The sequence below is a fragment of the Pleurodeles waltl genome, chromosome 4_1 (assembly GCF_031143425.1).
Source record: "Pleurodeles waltl isolate 20211129_DDA chromosome 4_1, aPleWal1.hap1.20221129, whole genome shotgun sequence".
Taxonomy (NCBI): Eukaryota; Metazoa; Chordata; class Amphibia; order Caudata; family Salamandridae; genus Pleurodeles; species Pleurodeles waltl.
The window spans coordinates 735,482,544-735,504,626 of NC_090442.1; the positions used below are offsets into that span (position 1 = coordinate 735,482,544).

General features: G+C 42.8%; 1 protein-coding gene across 1 annotated transcript in view; it reads left to right on the forward strand.

Annotated features, from left to right (window-relative positions):
* Nucleotides 1-22,083, forward strand: part of CEP41 (centrosomal protein 41) — a 68,436-nt gene that overhangs the window by 41,410 nt on the left and 4,943 nt on the right. Inside the window, exons 3-9 of the mRNA XM_069229327.1 lie at nt 2,051-2,098; nt 9,201-9,262; nt 14,977-15,046; nt 17,170-17,329; nt 19,971-20,140; nt 20,298-20,365; nt 21,567-21,681. Coding sequence (XP_069085428.1) covers nt 2,051-2,098; nt 9,201-9,262; nt 14,977-15,046; nt 17,170-17,329; nt 19,971-20,140; nt 20,298-20,365; nt 21,567-21,681 — 693 coding nt within the window. The remainder of the gene's footprint in view (nt 1-2,050; nt 2,099-9,200; nt 9,263-14,976; nt 15,047-17,169; nt 17,330-19,970; nt 20,141-20,297; nt 20,366-21,566; nt 21,682-22,083) is intronic.

Here is a 22,083-nt window from a genome sequence, read left to right on the forward strand (position 1 = left end):
CTGCGCTGTGCTTTGTGAAATAATGATAAATCTGCCCCTAAGTGTGTTCGTAGGAAACAGCTTAAAACTTGGTTGTTCTTTTGTCCAGTTGGGGAGGTATAATCAATGTCAGGTGGATGCACTTTGGATATGCTGCAATCACATGAGTCAGTGGTAGTTTCTAGCACCAAGACGCCTTTGGCATTCAAGCGCTCTAATTTTTTTTATCAATAATCAATACTCATTGACCGTCATAGACTGCCTACTGATAGCATTAGGGATCATACATAGGAGAAAATTTAAAAAATCATAACCAGTATAAACTGACAAATACAAAGGCACAGTTCACATGTTCCGGGCTGGAAACATAGTTGCCAAATGTGCACTGTTAACGTTATAGTTGAGAAGGAGGCACCGCTGTCATAAATACATTTGTGAGATGGGTCTTTTCCCACCCCCTGCCCGCAGACCCACACCGGATCGCTTTAAAAATGTTCACGATTTAGTGACTTCTTCAGAGTTACAAACAACCTGGCAGTGAATACTCCCCTTTATGCGTATCCTTTATCCTTATTAGTCAGAGCTTAGATGGATGAAAAGGCTCCCATGTTCTTGAATCTCAGGTGACGCAAGGGTATGTGCAGAGGGTGTCCTCGGTAGTATAGAGCTATCCCTGCTAACTCTCAGTGAAAGAGGCAGAAGTTAACTGATGGTGGCACAACAATAATTAATCTTTTGGGGAGCAATGATGATATACTGTGGTGAAGAGAGAAAAAAAAAAGTTCAGCTGTTCAGCAGGATCGGAGATCATGCTATCATAATTTAATGGTAAACAGTAATATTTATCTAAACGGTTTAGATTGATTTATGATTAAAAACCTGTTGGGTGTTAGCACAACCATCTCCGAGAAGGTGATGTCTTCATGCTGTTTGGGATGCACGATTCACGATGCTGATTCTTCAGCTATTTTCTAGTTCTGTGGCTTCCAGATCAGCAACCTAGTGAAGTAGTATTTCTATGGAAAGTAGGTGGTCTCAAAAATATATCTGCCTAGGAAACTCAGCTTTTCTTTAGGTGTTTAAAGTAACCCAGAGAGGCTTCAGTGGAAGTAGTTTATGGCAGCCATTGTGGGGATTACGTGGTTGGGAAGTTAGATGACGTCTGCAGGGAAGGGAAGAGCTGCTTCTTTGGCAGGAAAGAGAGAAGTATTTGGGGGGATACAGGTTGAGAGGCGCAGAGAAGGATGCTGGTTGTGGAAGATAATGTTTCTTGGAGGGCATGAGCTGAAATGCAGATGATGGGGTGCATCTTTTGAAAGGAAGATGCTGACATACATCCTTGTGATGGGAGATGTATTTTTCTGCTAAACGTTAAGAGTAATTTTGATGGGCGGGAAGTGAATAAATGTGTTGGGAAAGGTGGGGGTTGGGTGGAGTAGGATGTCAAGAACAAGAAGTGCCTTTGTGAGGAAGATGCTAAATTGGTTTTCTGTCCCAAGGTAAAAGAAATGCAGTTTTAAATATGGTGGAGTTGCCTAGATTTTGTTCTTGTTTTTCACCTTTCTGCTTTCATTTTAGCTAGAATAGACCTCAATGCAGGTGGGGCGGGTGTCCGGGGGCAAATTACAACTGCATTCTGGGGAGATGTGGCAGGAGATCGTTCCTAACCTGCACATAAGTAATATGAGTGAAGCTTACAAACCATCAAACGATAATGTTATGTGGGTTTCATCTGCACAATGGTGATCTTGTGGGCATTGACTATGATACTTATGTCTAGGCACAGGCCTCTCGGGTTGTCTTTCAGCAATAACTTTTCCAGTACGAGCTACAGTGTCAGCTGTAAGAACACAGTGAATGGTATACCAGTACACAAGAGATGGCGGGGTTTGTGTGCAGTCAATTTTTCTGCATCTTCAGGGATCACCCACAGAACAGATAAAAGTGTACAGACATTTTTCTGCCTCATTACTTCTCCAAGCTACTTATAACAATGTCCTCCATTGGCGTTGTAATGGGACAGTTTCCTTCAGTGGCCTTGTATAATTAGTAATGTTGCCTTTTTTTCTAGGTAACAGCATGACCAAGTACATAGAAAAACTCGAGGAGATCAAGAGAAGTAAGTAGGCTGTTTGCTAATTAGACATCTGCTATATTAAGAATTATATTCCAGTGTTAGGTGAGCTATATCCCACAAGGTTTACAACACACTGTAAAGTGCTAGATCTTTTTAAGCCATTTGATGGAGTGAAATTGCTACTTCATTTGCGAAGGGTGGTGGTTATCATGGTATCACGAACCATTTGGGTTACATATTACTAAATCTAGTCTACATTATGTTATTTTTATGGAGACTGATGGACTCCTTTGTATGTTGATAGTTGATTGTGCACTGTGGAATCTGTCGTTTTTATAGGTCCTATAAGCTAGATGTCTCAAAGTGCTCTGGTGACAAGGTGCAAAGACCTCGAGAGAAGGCACAAGGTCCAAAGTCTCTGAGTCCCTGATTACTAGTTATGTGGAGTGTCATTTCTGTGTGGAATACCGCTGTACCCAGTCATTACTGACCCCAGTGTTTCTGTATCAAGTTTTTCCGGCTGAAAATTACAGAGGGTAAAATTGTTTGAGGATTCGGTTAAAACAATAGCCAAGCATCGTCTGCTGGATCTGACATGCTTTTTCTACGACACGGGGGAAACTTTCAGTGCTCCCCCTGACAGGGCACATTTCCTCTTTCTCCACTGCTCACCCCTCATCCACCACCCTGCAGAGAAGCCCTGATACCGTTCACCACCTTCTTGGAGTCCTCAAAATAAATAATAATTTGCGATAGGTAGAGGCGGAAGGGGAAAAAGTGCCTTGGCAGCGGAGAGCATTTCATGCTTCTTCTCCCCACTGCATCTCCCCATCACCTCCCCCTATCCAAGAAAGTGTCCAGTCTGGGACAGAAACAGAGGCACAAATTATGTAGATGTATTTATTTATTTAGCAATTTACCCATTAACTGTTTACCCATTAACTGTTGCTAGAATATTCTCAAAAAGCTGTTCAGAATTATGGGCAATGGAAACCACTCACATCCTAAAACTCTTAAATACAAACATCTTGCACACAAAAGTCACTTAAAATGTACAATTTGTCCCTTTTTACTTTTTCTGCTGCTTTTTTTCCATTCTCTCACCACCTAGTAACACATCTTAGTTTGTGGCTCAGTTTCCTTCACTCGCCCTACATACCCCCGCATCCCATTTCGTCACATGCTGTTTTTTGTCCAACAAATGTGCTGGCAGATTCAAACTCACTCTTGATCTCTCTCTCTGTCAAGTTCTCTGGGTTTGGTGACAAAGATGGACTCTCCCTCAACTTTGGGGTAAAAGAAACCTAGGCACTAATAAATAGGACTTTTCATTTAATGAAAACGTCTTCGACACAATGCTATCCAGTGTTTCAGTTGTTCACCCTCGCTCCCTCTTCTACACAGTGGGCACCCTGGACACTTCTCATTCCCGAGTAGAGGAGTTAGGCCTGTGGTTTTGAGAACAATGCTATCTTTTTGCCATAGCGTTTTTCGTTTTTACTTCCATCTGGATGCATCACCATTTTCATTGTGTTTGCCGAGGCATCATTGCTTTAAAATAGGGACAAAGCTACACAAGCTTACAGCAGATGAGCCATGAATGATGCTTTGATGGAACAAAGGCATGGAGAGCCACAATCCACTCTAAGCTTTTGAAGCTAAGGTCTAAGTTATCTCGATGACAAAAGAGTGAATCTGCAAGAGCCTAAGCCTCATGTCGATTTCTACAAGAGTGCAAAACACCATCCACTGGTTTCATCTGAACTATTTCTCTGGTGGAACATAAGTTGGTTGGATAGGATCCTGTTAAAAATTCACCAGTGACGATACCCATACTAGGACCGATGCAGCATTTCCATCACACTCTTGCTACCAAAATGCCAAGTCTCTGATGCTCCCCAAAGTCATTAAGTCGATACCAAGGATATCAATGATATTGGTTGAAATTGCTGTCCAGTTAGGAAGGTTGAGCGCTTGGGTGTTTCAAAGCCTTAACCGGCTAGAATATTCTGAATGCTGTGTAGCTACATCAGCCTAGGACCAGGTGGAGCCCACAAACACTACCTTTCATAGTGATACATTGAGATATTACGGTGATATTTTCCCATGCTAGTGTAAAGAGGGCTCAGACTAAGGGGGTCATTCTGACCCTGGCGGTCGTCGACCGCCAGGGTCGACGACCACGGAAGCACCGCCAACAGGCTGGCGGTGCTTTCTTGGGTATTCCGACCACGGCTGTGAAGCCGCAGTCGCCCAGCCGGGTCCGCCGGTTTCCCGCCGGATTACCCCCGGCTGGGAGAATCCTCCATGGCGGCTCTGCTTGCAGCGCCGCCATGGGGATTCCGACCCCCTTCCCGCCAGCCTGTTTCTGGCGGTTTTCACCGCCAGAACCAGTATGGCGGGAACGGGTGTCGTGGGGCCCCTGGGGGCCCCTGCACTGCCCATGCCAGTGGCATGGGCAGTGCAGGGGCCCCCTAACAGGGCCCCAGGGAGATTTTCACTGTCTGCATTGCAGACAGTGAAAATCGCGACGGGTGCAACTGCACCCGTCGCACCCCTGCAACTCAGCCGGCTCCATTCGGAGCCGGCTTCATTGTTGCAGGGCCTTTCCCGCTGGGCTCCTTTGGCGGGCGCCCGCCGGCCCAGCGGGAAAGTCAGAATGGCCTCCACGGTTAAATCACGTTATTTTCATTTATGGCAGGCTCCATCTAGAATTCAACTTTACAGCGTACTAGGATAGGGTGAACTTAACATGTTGATCCAGCCTCTAGGGAAGACTCGTTAGTCACTTATGTGATTGACAGCTGTGCTACGATAATCCCCCAGTATGCCTGGGAACCTTTCTTGTGTTTCAGCTGTTCAGGTTGGGTTAGAAAACCTTCTTTGGTTGCTTTTGCTGAAAATGTATGTAATAGTAAGGTCCTACCCAGGCATGCTACTACTCTCTGACCAGCCATCATCTGCCTTGCTAGTTCTCTCCTGAGGATGAATTCTGACACTTTGCCATTAGTTTTTTGGACTTAGTTCTGTTTCTAGCCCTGGTTTGTCTGCAGTTTTAACTAGGCCTCAGGCACGACTCTAATGAATTAATCTCTTCCGAATCCGATCGTACCTACACCTAAGTCAAGGCCTTTGTACACACTGAAATTCTGTGGTAATTTCTTGGTTTGCCTTGGAAAAATACCAATTAATTTCCTAATAGTGTCGAAAAAGTATCTCATCTTTTAATTAGCCTGGCACAAGCAATCTACATTCTCATCCATTTAATTTAAAGTATAATTCTACTTGATCTATCACAGTGCAGCCAAATTAACTTTTTACTTCGTTGTTGTATTTGGTTGGCTTAAGGCTCCGAAGCTGATTAAGCGCCTAGTTGCAGCTGATCATGCTTATTAGTGCTTCTAGTTGGATTGCCACTAAGGGTTAAAGTAGGTTGCCTACATAACACTGCCAGCAGCATTTAACTTAACTTTTTGGCCACTGGCCAAGGCGTGGTCATAGTATGATAAAACAGTCAAGCTTGACAAGTTTCTGTGGTCTTGCCACACACCACGCTGGCCCGATGAACCAGTTAAAGATGGCGGTTTTAGAGGCAGTTTTTATTTTACATAGTGTGTTTAGCTAGGGCACTAAAACAGCTACTTTCTCATCCAGAAATATCTCAATTGACGCTTTGTTGATGCTCTGGATGTGAAGCCTCCGAAGAGCGTTAAGTTTCCTTTTGTTTTCACACTTCTATTTGCTTGATTTTGCTCAAGCACAGAAGGTCTTTTGTTCCCTGGTTTGGTTGGGAAGGGGCACTTTGCTGTACCTGTGAGAAAGGCCACTGTGTATCCTCTGGCGAACCACAGAGCCATCCTCTTTGATTTCTCTGGGATTAAGGGCATCACATGCAGCTCCACACAGGCACTGTTCTGTCCCTCTGTAACCTGAACAGCAAATTTTGTGTAACATCCACTGAGTTAGTACTGATCCAATAAAACGAGCAGTGCTGATATGCTTATGCAGAGCGACGGGCGGGATTCTCCCACTTTTCTGTGCGATTCTGATCACTCCTAACATTGACCGAGCTCAGCAGAACACAGGAACAAGGCAGCTGATCTTTTGAAAATTAGCATTTTGTAAATTTCATTTAATTCAAAGCTTGATCACTTTTTGATCAACATGTTCCAGAGCCAGGAGGAAGTGAGCTGTCAAGCAGAGCCAGGTACGTTGTAATGTCCGGTGGCAGTTTTTGACGTATGTTCAAATGTTTAATGCTTTTTTTTTAATACTTTTTTTTTAATGCTTTCTTGCTTTGAAGTCTGAATATTTTAAAGCCTTTAAATGAGACATGAGTGTAAACATAGCGTAGGTTCTTCTACATAGCACAGTTGATAAACTGCAGTTAGTTTTATCTCTTTGCCTAGAGGGAACTGGCACTTGTGTTGCAAGAGAAAGGCCGAGGTGATCACTGATAATACAACGGACAGGCTGGGCTGGGGCCTCACATCACACAAGATGGAAAAGGAGAGGTTACTAATGTCCCGAGACAATCAAGTAGCAGACACTGTCACCAGACATTCCAGGCGGGTAAAGAAGCCACAGACAGAATAGTGGACAGTAATGTCAGGAGGCATGGTCGAGGGGGCACTGAGGTTGCCGACATGCTGGGGTGCACTGAGAGAGACTGTAGGTCGCCACTGTCACAAGACCAGCGAGTATTCATGACTGGTGTTATGAGACATGATGGAGGAGTCGTGATGTCACAAGACAGAATATTGGGCACAGAGGTTATGAGACATGTTCCAGGTCGTACTTCTGTTATGAGTTCCCAAGTGGGCACTAATGCCACCAGACAAGCAAGTAGCGGGCATCAATGTCACTAAGTGTGCAGGAGGCGGAACTGGCGTTCTGAGAGGAGTTTGTGGCACTTCTTATGACAAAAGACCATCTTATCTCAAAAGAAAAACCACTAACTGTTCTTTTAGTGGCTGATCACAGCATCTATATAGAACTTTTGGATGAATTCATAGCATGCACATACCCTTCTTTACTGCATGCCATATTTGGGGTGCATTCTTCCACCAGGGTTGAGCTGCTTGTGATGCTGCGTTGACACCAAGCCAACAGTGACCCGCTCTAGAATGGGGTGCGGAAAGCTCCCTCCTGTCGTCACATATTCTAATGATCTGCTAATGCCTGTTGTGCAGGGTTCTCCGCTCCTCTTCACACTTGAAATCTGTCTCTAGCTTATAGATGTTGTTCCTGTGGAGTAGGTACAGTGTTAAACAAGCATTTGCAATGCAATGGGTCTTGCGTTTACCCGAGTTAGAGCTATTAGCGTTGTAAATTACGAACTGGACTTTTCTTGCCACACAAACTGAAAATAAAAAGTAAAACAGTTCACATAAGCAAGCTGATTCAATGCGCCCCCCCTAGGCATGTAGGAGACACACAAAAGGAAAAAGAAGTTAGCTTGCAGTCAAGTTATTGCAAACGTGCAATTATCCATGTAACAGGGTCGGTCCCCAAGGCGGTAACAAAACCACCCTAAGAAGGGACAAACGTAAAGCAGTTACGAGCTAAAAGAAAGGATTTTTGAAAGACAAGCCCACAAATGAGTGATAGTGATGGACGTGCGGTGGGTGTGGTTAAAAGCCCAAATACATACCAACAGGTCGAAAAAGCAGTGCTTGCGCTGCTATGCTCAACCTTAAAAAGAACTAGGAAAAACTATGCCCGCCTCCAATTCTAGTCCAGTTTCAGATGTTTTGATGTCTTTCTGCCCAATCAACTAAAAAGTGTGTGTGTCTATTAGAGTAAATAAAGCTTGTTTGCGAGGAACAGGCATATTACAAGCGTGATATATGAAATTCTAAAAGGAAAGTCTTTCGCAGGTCATCAAAAACATGTCTAGAGGAATGATTGCTCTGTTCTGGCAGCAGCTATTTTCTCCATCAAGAGACAGAATGAGCCTGTTCCTGTAACTTTTTATAGATACCTGCAAAGGGTTTCAATTTTCCCCTGTTAAAGCGCAGTGCTCTACTCCAGAGCCCATTGTGTAAGGGTGCTGTATTGTAAATATGTGTGCATGCATTGGTATTTGTAGAGCATGAACCTAGCAGTAGAGAGCTGTACATCTGCAGGGTACTTGGAAACTATATGAGAATGTGTACATCAAGCTTAGTTTCACACCATAACCAGTTTACTGTTAAGCAGGACGAGCATTTCCAAACCTTCACACTGATATAAATTACTTTATCCTATTCAGTCGTTTCACACAATGTCACGGCTTTGGGATATTTAATACTGCAATGTAATCCTGTAACCTATATTTGTTTAATCACGCTGGAAGATTAGGTAGAAAATAAAGATAGGAACATTATTTACTATAGACACATTTCACTGCCAGTGTCACTTTGATATATGTATTCAGTCTTTTTGAGAAATGAACATTTCAACCACCTCTTCGGCTGCATCAGAAGTAAAACACTACTGTTTTGCCCTCTCGCACTCTCTGGTAGATTTAGCCTTCTGTCTTTATTCAGTGTTCACAATGTTACATCCCCTGATGATAAATACTTGGTAACTGCATATACATGATGGGTGAATTATTTGTGGAAGGTTGGGTTTAATGGTAATGCCAAAATGGAACACAAAGGGGAGCTAACCACTCTTGTGACTTTGTACTGGCGATGGAGGGCGTGTCTTGGATAATGTCATTTACAGTGCTGGACGTTCCTCCGGCCAGGGTTATCTTACTGACTTTAAAGAGACCAAAATGCAGGAGCAGCTGGAGCTCTCTAAGAGGACAGCTGAAAAAGTTTGTTTCAGGAGGATTCTGATGCACACATGATTGTGGGATGCTTCAGTGTGCTCTAAGTGCTGAGCTAGCAATTGGTGCAAAAAGCCATGCAATAGCTGATCAAATAAGGTTTAAGACGTGATCACCTGTGTGTTTATACTTTACAAGCAACATGACAGAGACCAGCTAGAAGTAGAAGCAGAAAATTATATTAATTAATTCTGGTATTTTTACACATTTTAATTTCTTATGTAAAAGAACTATGGGCCTGCGATAATTTTATCTGAGAGTTGTGGTTTCTGCCAATGTATTGTTAGATCAATAATTAACGTGACAAACATTTTCATTTCTTTTTAGATTACAGGTACAAAAAGGATGAACTCTTCAAAAGACTTAAAGTTACAACCTATGCCCAGCTGGTAGGTCCTTAGTAACGTGCCTTTTGCACAAAATGTTTTGTTGCTTTATGTGCATTCACCAGTGGTTAAAGCTGTGTGGCACCTGTTCTGGCCAAGAGGAAGGTCTGTTGTATTTATCCACATGCCATGTGAAATGTACTTTATTTATGCCCAGTTTCCCCATAAGCCTCATCAGCTGATGGTTTCATAGCAGATGTGGAATGCAGGCCTGCTCATTCAGCCTGTTGCTTCTGGGTCTGTTCCAAGTCTTTTTGAATTAATTGGCTGCTTTTGATTAGAATCTGTTTCATGCACACAGCTGCCTTTTCATGATAAAATATGTTCTAGTGTTACTCCTAAGACTGCCCTCTTCCTCTGCTATGTCCTTTAAGTTGCATGCATCTGGTGGACAATGCAGCACATCTCGAAGTGTGTTCCCTTTTGTTACTGGGTTATTCTTCTCATATTCCTCAATCCTTTTTTGTCACTGCACTTACAAAGACAGGTTCCAGCACCACTTCTCATAGGACTTGTGGTTTACAAAATGCTCTCTTTCAGCCAACCAGTTTTGAGCTGTCTTTCATCCGTATTTACCCTACTGAAAAAATGGCATCTTGATACTTGGTGCTTGCTTGTTTTAATTGCTTCTTTTTAGTTGCACTGTTTTGTTGACAGTGTTGTTCCGCTTAATTCAGTCACGCTTTTAGGCTCTAGCCCCATCCCCGACCCCTCCCACCTCCCAGGGCTACTTATGGAGGTCGCTGTGCGGCTGCGCCGCCGGTGCGCCAGAGGCAAGCCTGTCTGGGCCTGTCCATTCCTGGACTTCACCTAGTGCCAACACCAACCCTCTTGCGCAAACTACTGCTGCTATACCCCGACTACCTCGACCACAACTCCCCCACCAACTATACTGCATCCTGCGCGGTGTCTGCTCCCTCTGCAAACACAAGACTGAGCTATGGTACACCATCACCACCCTTACTCCCGACATTGCCTTCCTCACAGAGACCTAGCTCAATGCCACGTCCGCACCCAACATCACTACGCCTGACGGATAAAAGATGTCCACTGCAACCCCACCAACAAACCCAGAAGAATCATCATAATATACAAAGACTCAACCCACTGCACCACCAGAACAGACAATGGCACACAGAGCATGGAACATTCAACTTCCAGTGTAGACGAAAAAACTGCCATTAAAGGCACCCGCATCTGCAGTCCTCCAGGACCGCGCCTCAGCTTCTGCTTCACCATCCTTGAACTCATCGCTGCACAAGCCATCAACACCAAACACTACATCTGCCTCGGGGACCTCAACTTCCACCTAGATGACCGCAAAGACACCAACACCTCTACCCTCCTAGACAGCATGAGCATCATCGGCCTCAGCCAGATAGTCTCCGACCCCACTCACATTGCAGGACACACTCTAGACCCCATCTTCTCATCTAGCAACATAGTCCGGTACAGTCACACCACCTAATTCCCCTGGACGGACCACTCCATCGTCCAGTTCACCTACACCACTGCTTCCAGCTGCACTGCCAGACCTCTATGCACCTCCCATCGTAGCTGGAGCATGGTATCTGAACGCTAATGGACCAACGCCCTCAACTCCTACCACCCAGATACCACATCAAACATTGAAAAAGCTGTCAAAAAATTCACCACCTGGATCTCAGACTGCACAGACTTGGCCGCTCCCAGCAAGCCAGCCATACCTGCCAAACAAACCAGCTGGTACACACTGGAACTTAGACCCGCAAAACACAATTGTAAACTACTTGAAAGGAGATGGTGTACCACCAAGGAGCCTAACAAACAAACCACCTTCACAAACACACTCGGCCTATACCACAAACTCCTGAAAGACACCAGAAAATACACCTAAACCTCTCGCAAGCAAGCCAGCTCCAACTACAGCAAACAACTCTTCAACATCATAAAAGAGTTCTCCAACTCTTCAGCAGCAGAAAACAGCACCGCCCCTCCCAAGACCTATGCGACTCCCTCGCTGACTATTTTCACAACAAAATATCTACCATTTACAGAAAATTCGCACTCCAACCCACGGCCGCCGACACCATCAGCCTTCTTGACTCTACAGACACCCCTACCAACTACAGAATCGCCAACTGGAGCCAGCTCCCCATCTAAATCACCATCGACATCATGAGGTCCATCCATTCAGCTTCCCCCACAGACCCATGCCCTCACCACATGTTCAACCTTGGTAACAACACTATCGGCAGCAAACTCACAGACATCCTACCCTGAAGACTGGAAACACCTAAGAGTCAAGCCATTCCTCAAGAAGCCCTCCGCATACCCCATCGAACTAAAAACGTACTGACCTATCTCCTGTTCCTGTTCCTGTTCCCAGCAAAAGTACTTTAGAAAGCAATCAACCTACAACATACCTAGAAGACTGCAACGTCCTGAACACATCCCAATCCAGTTTCCACTTCAACTAAACCACCAGCCACTGATGATATAAGAAACCTCCTGGACCAAGGAGGCTCGGCTGCCCTGATCCTACTCAACATCTCAGTGGCCTTCAACACAGTCTCCCACTACACCCTCCTCAAGAGGCTCCACCAAATCGGCATCAGAGACTTTGCCGTTAAATGGATTGCGTCTTTCCTCTTTGGTTGAACATAGATAGTACTCCCCCACTTCACCTCGAAGCCCAAGAACATCATCTGCGGCGTTCCCCCAGGCTTCTTCCCTCAGCCCCACCCTCTTCAATACCTACATGACACCCTTGGCTGACATAGTCAGAAATCACGAAATAAAAATCCTTTCCTACCCAGACTACGTGCAGCTCATCCTCTCGCTATCAAACGATCCCTCCGCTGTGAAGGCCAACTTCCACTGCTGCATGAACAGCATCGCCAGTTAGGTGAAAAAGAACTGCCTTAAACTCAATACTGACAAAATGGAAATGCTACTAACACCGCCTCACCTTGGGACGTCTCCTGGTGGTCTGCCGGCCTTGGACCCCCTGTAACTCCCTTGGACCATGCCCGAAACCTAGGAATCACCATTAACAAACTCAGCATGAAGAATTAGATCAACACAGTCTCCTCTCCTCCTTCCTCACCCTCCACATGCTCCATAAGAATTTTAAATGTCTCCCTGTTGACACCAGAAAAACCGTCACACAGGCCGCCTAGAATATGGCAACGCTTTCTATGCTGGACTCGCACACACCTCACAAAAAGACTTAAAATCATCCAGAAAGCAGTAGCCAGACTCATCTTGGATCTCCAAAGAACGATCCCCATCTACTCCCATTTAGGGATCCTCCACTGGCTCCCCGTACACAAACAATGCAAATTCAAGCCACTGACACATGCCTCTTAAGCCCTGTACAACCAAGGACCTGCATGCCTCAGCCACTGCCTGAGCTTCCACCACCCCCACCAAATGCCTGCGCTCCGCCTCTTTCCCTCGCGCACACATGCCTCATTTGCCACTGCAACTACGGAAGGCCGTTCCTTCTCCTAACTCACAGCAAGCTGCTGGAACAGCCACCCCGTTCACCTAAGAAAATCTCCCACCATCCAAGAATTCAGAAGGAGCCTCAAGACCTAGCTATTCTACTGAGGCACCAAGAAGCAACCCCAGCGCCTGGATACCCTCACAGAGGATAAGTGCACTCTACAAATCTGGTTTGATTGATTGGTTTGAGACATAAGCGCAGTACTCCTTGCAGATGAGCCCTCCAGAAATCAGACAGTGCTTAAGTTGAGGACTCGCTAATAATATGTGCTTGTTATTGCTCTTACCTTTTCTGCTAGGTATATCTCCTCCAGTGAATTACCACATCATTTGTGTTCTCCTTGTATCCTTGTCAAGTTGTTTAACATCTTTGACTTTACCCAAAATGATAAGTCCAAAAATCCCTTGACTCCTCTCTACTGCTTTCTGACCTTCAAGGCCTCATCCCATTTTCTGTGCTGCTTCTAATTAATGTTGTGCCTCTGTTGAGATCATAAAACCATTTGAGCCTAAAGCACACTTCCTCCACATTCTTTAGGTTTCACCTTTTTTTTTTATTGTGTCCAGTGTATCAACTTAGTAAAAGATCTTTGTTTCATTTGCAACCAAACTTTCCTCCCCTTTTGGCACTTGTACAGTATCACTTACCAATACGTAGAAGAACTGTGGACAGAGCACTGTTCCTTGTTTGACACCACCCGTGTCACTCTCCTTACCTTAGAATGCTGTTTAATGACCAGCAATCTCCTAACCATCACTCAACCAGTTTCTTTAACAAACCGGTCTACCATATGAAATATGTGCAAATTGTTTACAATTGTTCTGTGTACTGAGCTTTAAGTAGATAATACCCTTTCTGCTGGCTTGATCATTTTCCTGTTGTAGTAAAAAAAAATAATTGGATTTTTCTACTAATACTGTCTGCTTGCAAAAACATGCTATAATGAATCTTGTAATCGATGCATTACAGCGTTGATGATTAAAGTGCTTCCTATGTGAATATCACATTCTGCATCTTTTGTTCTGTTGTATGCACCGGACACTAGATGCAAGAATTATTTTTATTAAATTCAGTAATTTTTTACTGATTAAAAAAATTAGTTGACTTACAAACTGCACTTTCTTGAGGGGGCGAATGACTGAGCACAGTGAACTACGAATGGTGCTGTATCAGCACACCACACGCAGGCCCAGGATCCAGTATGAGCTTATAACAAGGGTGACCATATTGAGTTTGCAAGATGGTTCATATGTAGTCACACATAAAAAAGAAAGGGACGTGCTAGAAGTCTTTTGCTGCACACTCAGGGTAGGAGTTCATGGGAACCCCATCTTCTTTACGTTAGCAAAGCAATTGCCTCCCTCCAGACTGCGTAGGATGCAGGCTTTGAGAGGTAGAAACACAGTATGAAGGAGAGGTGTAAATTCAAAGAAAAAAAATACAGTGATGGCCGTAACAGTTTATGATAGCCAGCAGCCAAACCGTAACCTAATGGTAGGATTGCCTTATAGTTTTGCACAGCATAGGAAATACTACAGGGCTCCCTCCTTAAACCCTGTTTCCAGGCCCCAAGATAGCATCAAGGTGGTGGAAAGAGCTCTTATTCTTTCAGGCTCTCACCACCAGGTGAGGCAGGAGATCTCTCAGGAGACCGGCCTTCCCACTCCTGCCTTCCGTCTCAAAAGAGAACTCCTAAGGACTTAATGGTGTCTAGGCAGTGGGAACTTCCCACAAGAGTTGACCCTGATATAGATGAAACATTTAGGTGTGACACAAAGCCCACCTAAACTGAGGTAACATGAATGGCCTCCAGTGTCTCTGTTCACATAGATGGCCTAAGAAACTGATAGCAGCCAACAAACTAATCCACATAGAAAATAATTGTGCTATTGAAGAAACAATTATCGCCTTCCCAGCAAAATTAAGTCACATAATTGCGAAATATTATTTTGGGACTTGAGTAATGCTCAAAGGTTGCTAAATTCTAACTTGTGGAAGAAAGGTAGAATACTTGTCAGGGATTGTGAGAAAGTTGCGGTGCAGAGAGATGTGTCTGTGGGACTTTCTTCGCCGTTCAACAAGCAAGTAGATGACATTTTCTAATGTGGCTGTCCTAAACAGCTTTAAATATGTTGTCCTTCAACATGAGAAGCTTCTCTAAAAAATTTTGACTAGATTTTATTCTATTTAGTATTGTTAGATAAAAGCATTGTTTTTTTTTATATAGGCCCTGCAAGTCGCCTCTGTATCAGAAGAACTCCTGCATATGAACAATGAGGAGCTCCAAAGGATGGAAAGTACGTAGATGCTCACTGCCATCTCTGTCTCCGGGAACATTGCACTGCTGTACTAACAGCACAACTATAAGGGTCAAAGTACATCATTAGTTGCTGCTGCTGCTGACACCTACAAATCTGGCACTACTCTACTAAACTGTATGAGGATGTAGTGCTACAGTGAGGTGTCACATTCCATTGCATACCCTTGTCACTCCGAGATTCATGTTTCTGTGATGCTTACATTGTACTGCTGATCCCTGTCTTTGCAACGTCGCACTGGTTTTGACCAATGTCACCAGTAATTCCACATTACAACACCAGCCAGGCCTCCTTGTAAGTCACAGTCTGGGCCGCCTAGAGAGTACACCAGAGAAGCTTTTGTGCTGAGCCTCAAGCTCAAAAAGGGCCTCAGATATAGGCACATTTTAATTTAGTACCATTTTATTAATCTGAAATTATGGCTAGGGGCCTTTAAAGTTGAAAGTGGCCTTAGTCTCTATGGACCTCCGAGAGGGATGAGTTAAACCAAACTAGCAGCTCTTTGAACTGGTAGGTCACCCTACACAACTACCCCATGTTATTGTGAAGGTCTTGACTAATTTATGTCACTAAAGATATCTACTAATTACCAATTTATTCACATGGCACCTTCATGACAATCTACAGTATTGTGGAGTGAGAGTTTTCATCAGAAGCTAGTGCAAGGACTTGAAGGCTGAGTCAATATGTTCAGAACGACTTAATACTAGGGTGGCACATGCTGCATAGTTCTGCAGCCTTTATAATCTGTAGGATCTACTGTAATAGAATGTGTTGTGTTAGTTGAGACATGGTTGTGTAAACACAAGGACCAGTGAAATCTGATGGTGTGGCTTCAATGCTAGGGATCCCCAGAGACCAGTTGTAGCCTAAGCTAGGGCTCAGTCTGTACCTTCTTTCGCCTGCAAACCGTTTAGCACAAGTCAACAAGAGGCACAGGCATGGGGCATGACGTGTGAAGCTCTGCAAAGATAGGTGGAAATTTAGTCTTGTTTTGATAATCTAATTTTTACTTGCAGTTTGCTGCTTGCTGATGTTACTTTTAATTCAGAGAATCCAAGTTCTATACTGTACTCAGCATTTTTCAGCCCTGTTGTAATACTTGCTTCACATGTGATGCAGCTTATGTTATGTTGCATTGTAAAACTATCAGCATATGCTTAACAAATTTCTACAATTTGTAATTTGATGTACTGTTTTTGGAAACTGGGCACCCACTCCACATGTGATGGCTTGTTAACTGAGCCATGGCGTTCTTGACTTAATGTTTTTATCAGTGAAGAACAGATCTGACTGTTAAATTGATTGTTTAGAGATGGTGATCTGTATGCATAGATGCACAAGTTTTAGTACTTTGCTGTTCAATTTGAGGTTGAATGGTTCTCTATGTTGCCTAGTGTAATGAATCTGGCAGAAAGCTGCTTGTTAATGCATGGGTATTCCCCACTTTAGGTAAGGATGTGGACTAAGAAGTATTGACCCGCATCCTAGTAGCAATCTTTGCTTTTCCAAGCCCTGATCTACTCATTAATCACCCCAGTCCTTCCTCCCGTCCTTGGGCAGTGGCATTACCCTGCACATTGGATACTGTTGAGGAATGATATTGAAGGCACCAGTTGTTCATGCCTACCTTAAAGGAGCAGTGCACTTCTCTGCAGTGTTTGTGTGATGGGGGAAGGGGGTATGGGCGGCAGAGGTAATGAAGTTACAGTGACTAATCAGACACCTCCTTGTCTTCTTCCAATTAACTAATGTTGATTTAATTGAAATGCGAATGTTAAATAACCCCGAATAATGTGTTATCAATTTTACTTTAAGATCTACTGAGCCATGAAATTACCTCTGCCATTTACTCCATGTGTTAACATTTATTGGTGGCATTTTTTTCCTTGAGTTATCAGTTTCATCTTATTGATGCAAAGAGGCAGGAGATGCTGGAGTCGTGAATTCTTGTTTATATATATCATTCACAGTCCTGCCTCCCAAAAAGCCTGAGCAGGAAGCGTGCTGTATTGCGTGTATGTTAATATGCTACTAAGATAAGTATTGTATCCACATTGAACAGCAGGGATTTCCGCAAATCACTCTTTTCCCTTCTCTAGACAGTAATTCCGTCGGGTCAGACAAAGATCAAGAGCTTTTCTCAGTCAGGACTAATGGCAAAGGGAGTCCGGCAGAAGCTCCCTCCAGCCCGATCCAGTTCATTGACAACGACTTGGGTGCTGGCGAGTCTATCAACACATCACGATCCACCCTTCAGAGGTAACCCACCAAGCACGTGTTTTCATACATACCATGTGAAATGTCAGTGTTAAGTACCTCCATGCATGCCTTGTTTTTTCATTGTTTTTCTGGATAATTTGTGAGCATTATTCTGTAAGGATTGTATTTTTTTCGACAAAATGTTTAGTTTCCTTGACGCTGCTAAGACCTTATGACATCTAGAAAATGAGCTTTCTCTCAAGGGATACGACGCATTGATCGTTGTCCTGTAGTGTTCTCACTAGCAAAGCTAATCAGAATGTGTAGATGAGTTACAGAAAGAGCAGCCTGTGCTTACACCTTTTCAATGTTCCCTTACTTTATGTCTGCGTTGCCTCAGGCGTTAGTCCATCCTTTAAGCAGTTGGGGGTGTTTATATTGAGATTTAGTATTTTCAAGTAAATCACGAGTTTTCTTTCAAAATATTAACCAGCCCACATGTGATTTGCCCTTTCCTTTTCATTTGGAAGCCCATGCCGTTATGTCTAAAGATTTTCCTAATTGCGGATTTGACAAAAGTCTGACTGTAGTCTAGGATTATTTTTCATGAGTTTGAGAAATTGGTTGGTTCACATACAGAATTTATGATATTTCACACTGTGGGTGGGCAAAAGAGAATCTTCTTTACGCTTTGCCGTTTGTTTGGAATTCTTGGAGACTTCTGCATTTTTTCATGACGGTTGTTACTCCTGTTTACAAGAAACTACCATGGCCTGAAAGAGGTGAAAACAGATGCACATTTACCTTTCACAGACAGGATCTTTGCACCTTTCACTTTTGTACTATCCCAAGTTCACTCTGGCAACGATATGCACCTTGGGACTGTAGTACCTCTTTTGGTGTTACATCATGCCATAACCATTTAGGCATCTTGAATTCCAATTAAAATGTCACTTTTACCAAGGGATTCATGCCACATGAAACACATTGTGACTACGGAGTATAATAATAAGGTTAGATGAATAGGCAGGCTTACCTGACTGACTCTAGTTTCCAGAACACAAAAGTTGCTGCCCATTTCGAGGAAATCACAGAAAAGGAAATTTTGACCCGTTATGCAACAGCCAATATTAGAGTCTGTCCAAGTTCATAGAGGACAGATTTGTCCTGTCACGCATAGCCAAGGGACAGTGCATTTCTCCTTAAACTATATCAATTTATCGACCTGCAATGAACGCAAGTCCTAAAGTACCAGAGACAGCTGCCCCCCATAGGAGTTTAAGAAAGTAGCCCGGCTGACAGAATCTAATGGCCCTTTAGTCTTGTCTTTGATTGGATTCTTGAGATGCACCATGCAAGCTCTTTGATGGTTCTGAATAGTTAGTTCACTGGAACATGTACAAAGTAAGTCAAAAGAATATCCATTTCTTGTCCCTGTAATATCTTCTTCTTTAGGCTTGGCCAACAATATGTTGTGGTTGAGCATGTTGAAAAGGGTTACGATTTAATAAAAATATGGCCCGGACGTACTCTATATTCACTAGTTTATGGATGTCATCCAAATCAGACTTGAGGAATGCTAAACTTACTCTGCCTGAAAAGCATCAAGGCACTGGTGTTCTATTACAAAGTCGTTTGGAATCGAATTACGTATAGCATTCTTGAAAAACTTTCCTTTTGGCCCAGCTGCCTATTTATCTGGGCAAAATTATCTGTATGTTCTCCAAGCTGGTTACTTTTTTGTTCCGAGTGTCTTGCATATCACTTTAAATTTAAAAAAAAAGTTATTTGTGTCTTCACTGCCCATGCACCAGACCTCTGGAAGGCCATTGCATTGTCTCTTCAGTGAATGGAAAACCCATTTTTCCCAAATAAACTGCCATTGACGGCAAAGTTATTTCTAATTAGTTGAAGAAGTCTTTGGCACATGATTGCTCTAAAAGTGCCATATAGCACATCACACCTTATTGCAAGTGCTCAGGTCCCAACACTTCCAATTTTAGTTTAGTGTCTCATAACAAAGAGCATGTTTCTACCGCAATACAATTGTCAATGAAGAGTGTTATACGGTGCAGTAGTTTCTGAAAGCAGTTAGACAAACTTCACACTTTTTTCTCAATGGTTATTGAACAACATGTGGAGGATGACAGGTAGATTTTCTTACTCTTATTACCGGACCTGGATGGCTCTGAGGTTTTATTTGACATATTCTTACTATCTGTTGACTTCAAAGATTGTGATTCATTATATCCTTCTGTTTAGTAACGTGTGAAATTCGCATTCTTGACACAGTTTCCATAGATAGAGCCTTGAGGTAGCTGGTATGTTTGTGTCACAGGTGCTTGTCTGTAAATGGAAAAGGGGGTTTTGATGCCCCGTGCTATTAGTGAGAGCACCTGTTACCAGCATGGATAGTCATGTCCTTGAATAAAGGAAGCTCTTCCGTTAATGGGAGTAGATAATGCAAATATAAATATAAGAGGTCACTATACAAATGCTAGTTGTGCTGACACAGATCTCGATAATATAGATGAAGTAAATGATGGTGATGTAGTGGATGCTTGTTATGCAGATAACAGTGATACATATGATAATGATGTGCATGCTGTAGATTTAGGATAGTGCTGATAAGAATGTTTAGCTTTCATTTCCTAGCAAAGCTTAGTTCAGGACTGTGACCAGTTTACCTGATCCCCAACAGTGTCATCAGTGGTGTTGGAGAGCTGGATGTGGGAAAACGCACTAAGGGCAAAACTGATTCTGAAGCACACCAGAGCCCCAGAACGCTAGACAAACCCTACGCTGACTGCCCATTCCTTTTGTTGGACGTACGAGACCGTGATGCCTATGAGCAGTGCCATCTGATTGGAGGTATGAAAGGGATGAAAGACAGGGTCACACATTTGTACAAAATCTGAAAGAAACTACAGATTCACAAACAGATACCGCAACCACAGTGGAAATTGTAACATAACAGTACTGTTTGGTATATCTAACTATAAATGCACTTTTTCTCTTATATTTATAGCTTACAATTATCCCATCGCCATGTTGTCCAGGACGATGAACCCTTACACAAATGACATTTTGGAATTTGTATCCTTTGCCTTAGTTTTATTACTTATGCATGTGCCCAAGAGTAGACTCTTGCCTCTAGCAGCCCATGTACTTATTGCCCTCAGTTCATAAGCTGAGTCCTACATTCTACAACCAAGTTTCAGAATAATGTTTTTCTTTGCGGTCTTTCTAATGCTTCTGTATAATGCACCGGAGCACAAGTAAGTACAAGGAATCCTACAGAGCAGTCCTCTACCCCAGAGGACAAGTTACTAGAGGCAATTGAATTTACAGGTAGAAAGCTTCAGTTTCCGTTTTGTTTTCAAACAATCTGACTGAGCCATGATTATTAAGAAACAGAATATAAAGCACTGAGTGAAGATGTACATCTGCAATTTTATATAACCTTGAGTTGGTGGGCAAGTACCACGTGTATGTGTAACCAAAACAAGGTAAAACCATTTACAAATATTTTTTTCTTGGATTCTGTTGTTTGACCAAACTCAATGTGCTCACAAGAGCCACATAGCGACTTATTCCTTGAGTAAATATTGACCGAGTTACTGTGTTAATTTCAGAAATATTTGGTTTTTAATTATGTATTACTTCATTTAGCCACTTCAAACCTTGTTAATATGCACTTGAATTCAAATGACTGTATCCGATAATTTGTTAGAAAACTGTATTCTACTTGTGTTTATCATAACTTTAAAAACACGTTGGCAAGAATTAGTAACCATGTACTCTATTATGTCATGATAATTATAGTCAGTTTAACTATTCTGTTTAATACTGCATCCCAATATAATTATTTAACAGAACAGATGATCAAATATTTATCCCCTCAAATCTTTTTTATAGTATATTCCATGAACTTTATTTAGCTGTGTGAGCTAATTTGTGGTGGAACATTATGTATGGATTTGCTGCTTCTTTACATGGCTACGAGCCCTTTTTGACTCGACTAGAGGTAACCTTCTCCCTTGACACAACTAGTAACAACCTGGGCTAAGTTAGCCCTGATGGACATCACTTTATTGATGACCGTTTGCTCCCCTGTAGTCAGGGCTTTTTGTCTGATAATTTGATATTAGTTAATGTTAGCAGTTGGGTATTGGGTTGGGTTTGTTGTTAACAATTCTGTAAGAAAAACAGACCTTATCTAGAGTGAGGTTGTACTCGCACGCCCAACTGCTGTGTTATTGCAATGCAAAAGAATCCTTAACTCCTCTAACCTTAGAAAAACGCGCATGGCAAAATAATTATTCTGTACGACGAAGATGAGAGGATAGCCAGCCAGGCTGCCACAACAATGTGCGAGCGAGGGTTCGAGAACGTATTCATGCTGTCAGGAGGTGAGGCTGTTTTCTTTTTTGTCTTAATCTCAAGTGCATTGGTGTTCGGATTGTTGGTGGTGATGATGATTCTTGGTGTGAACCATTAGTATACTGAAAATAGCTAATTAAAAAAATAGCACCTCATGGAAATAGCTCTTTGGGAAATAGTCTACTGACAAGGAGTAGTTGAGTAATTTATATGTCCACTAACGTATTCAAGATCTGTAGGTAATAAGTTAAGTGGTTCCTACAATATTATATTTGGTTGGACATGAATGGGTCTACTTTTAAATATTTTAAATATTGTGTGCTATTTCCAATGTATTTTAATAATATCCTTTTTGTAAGAAAGTGCATTTAAAGTTCTGTTGATCTAAGCTATTTGAGTAATCTGCTATTAGAGAAATGCACTAAGATTTC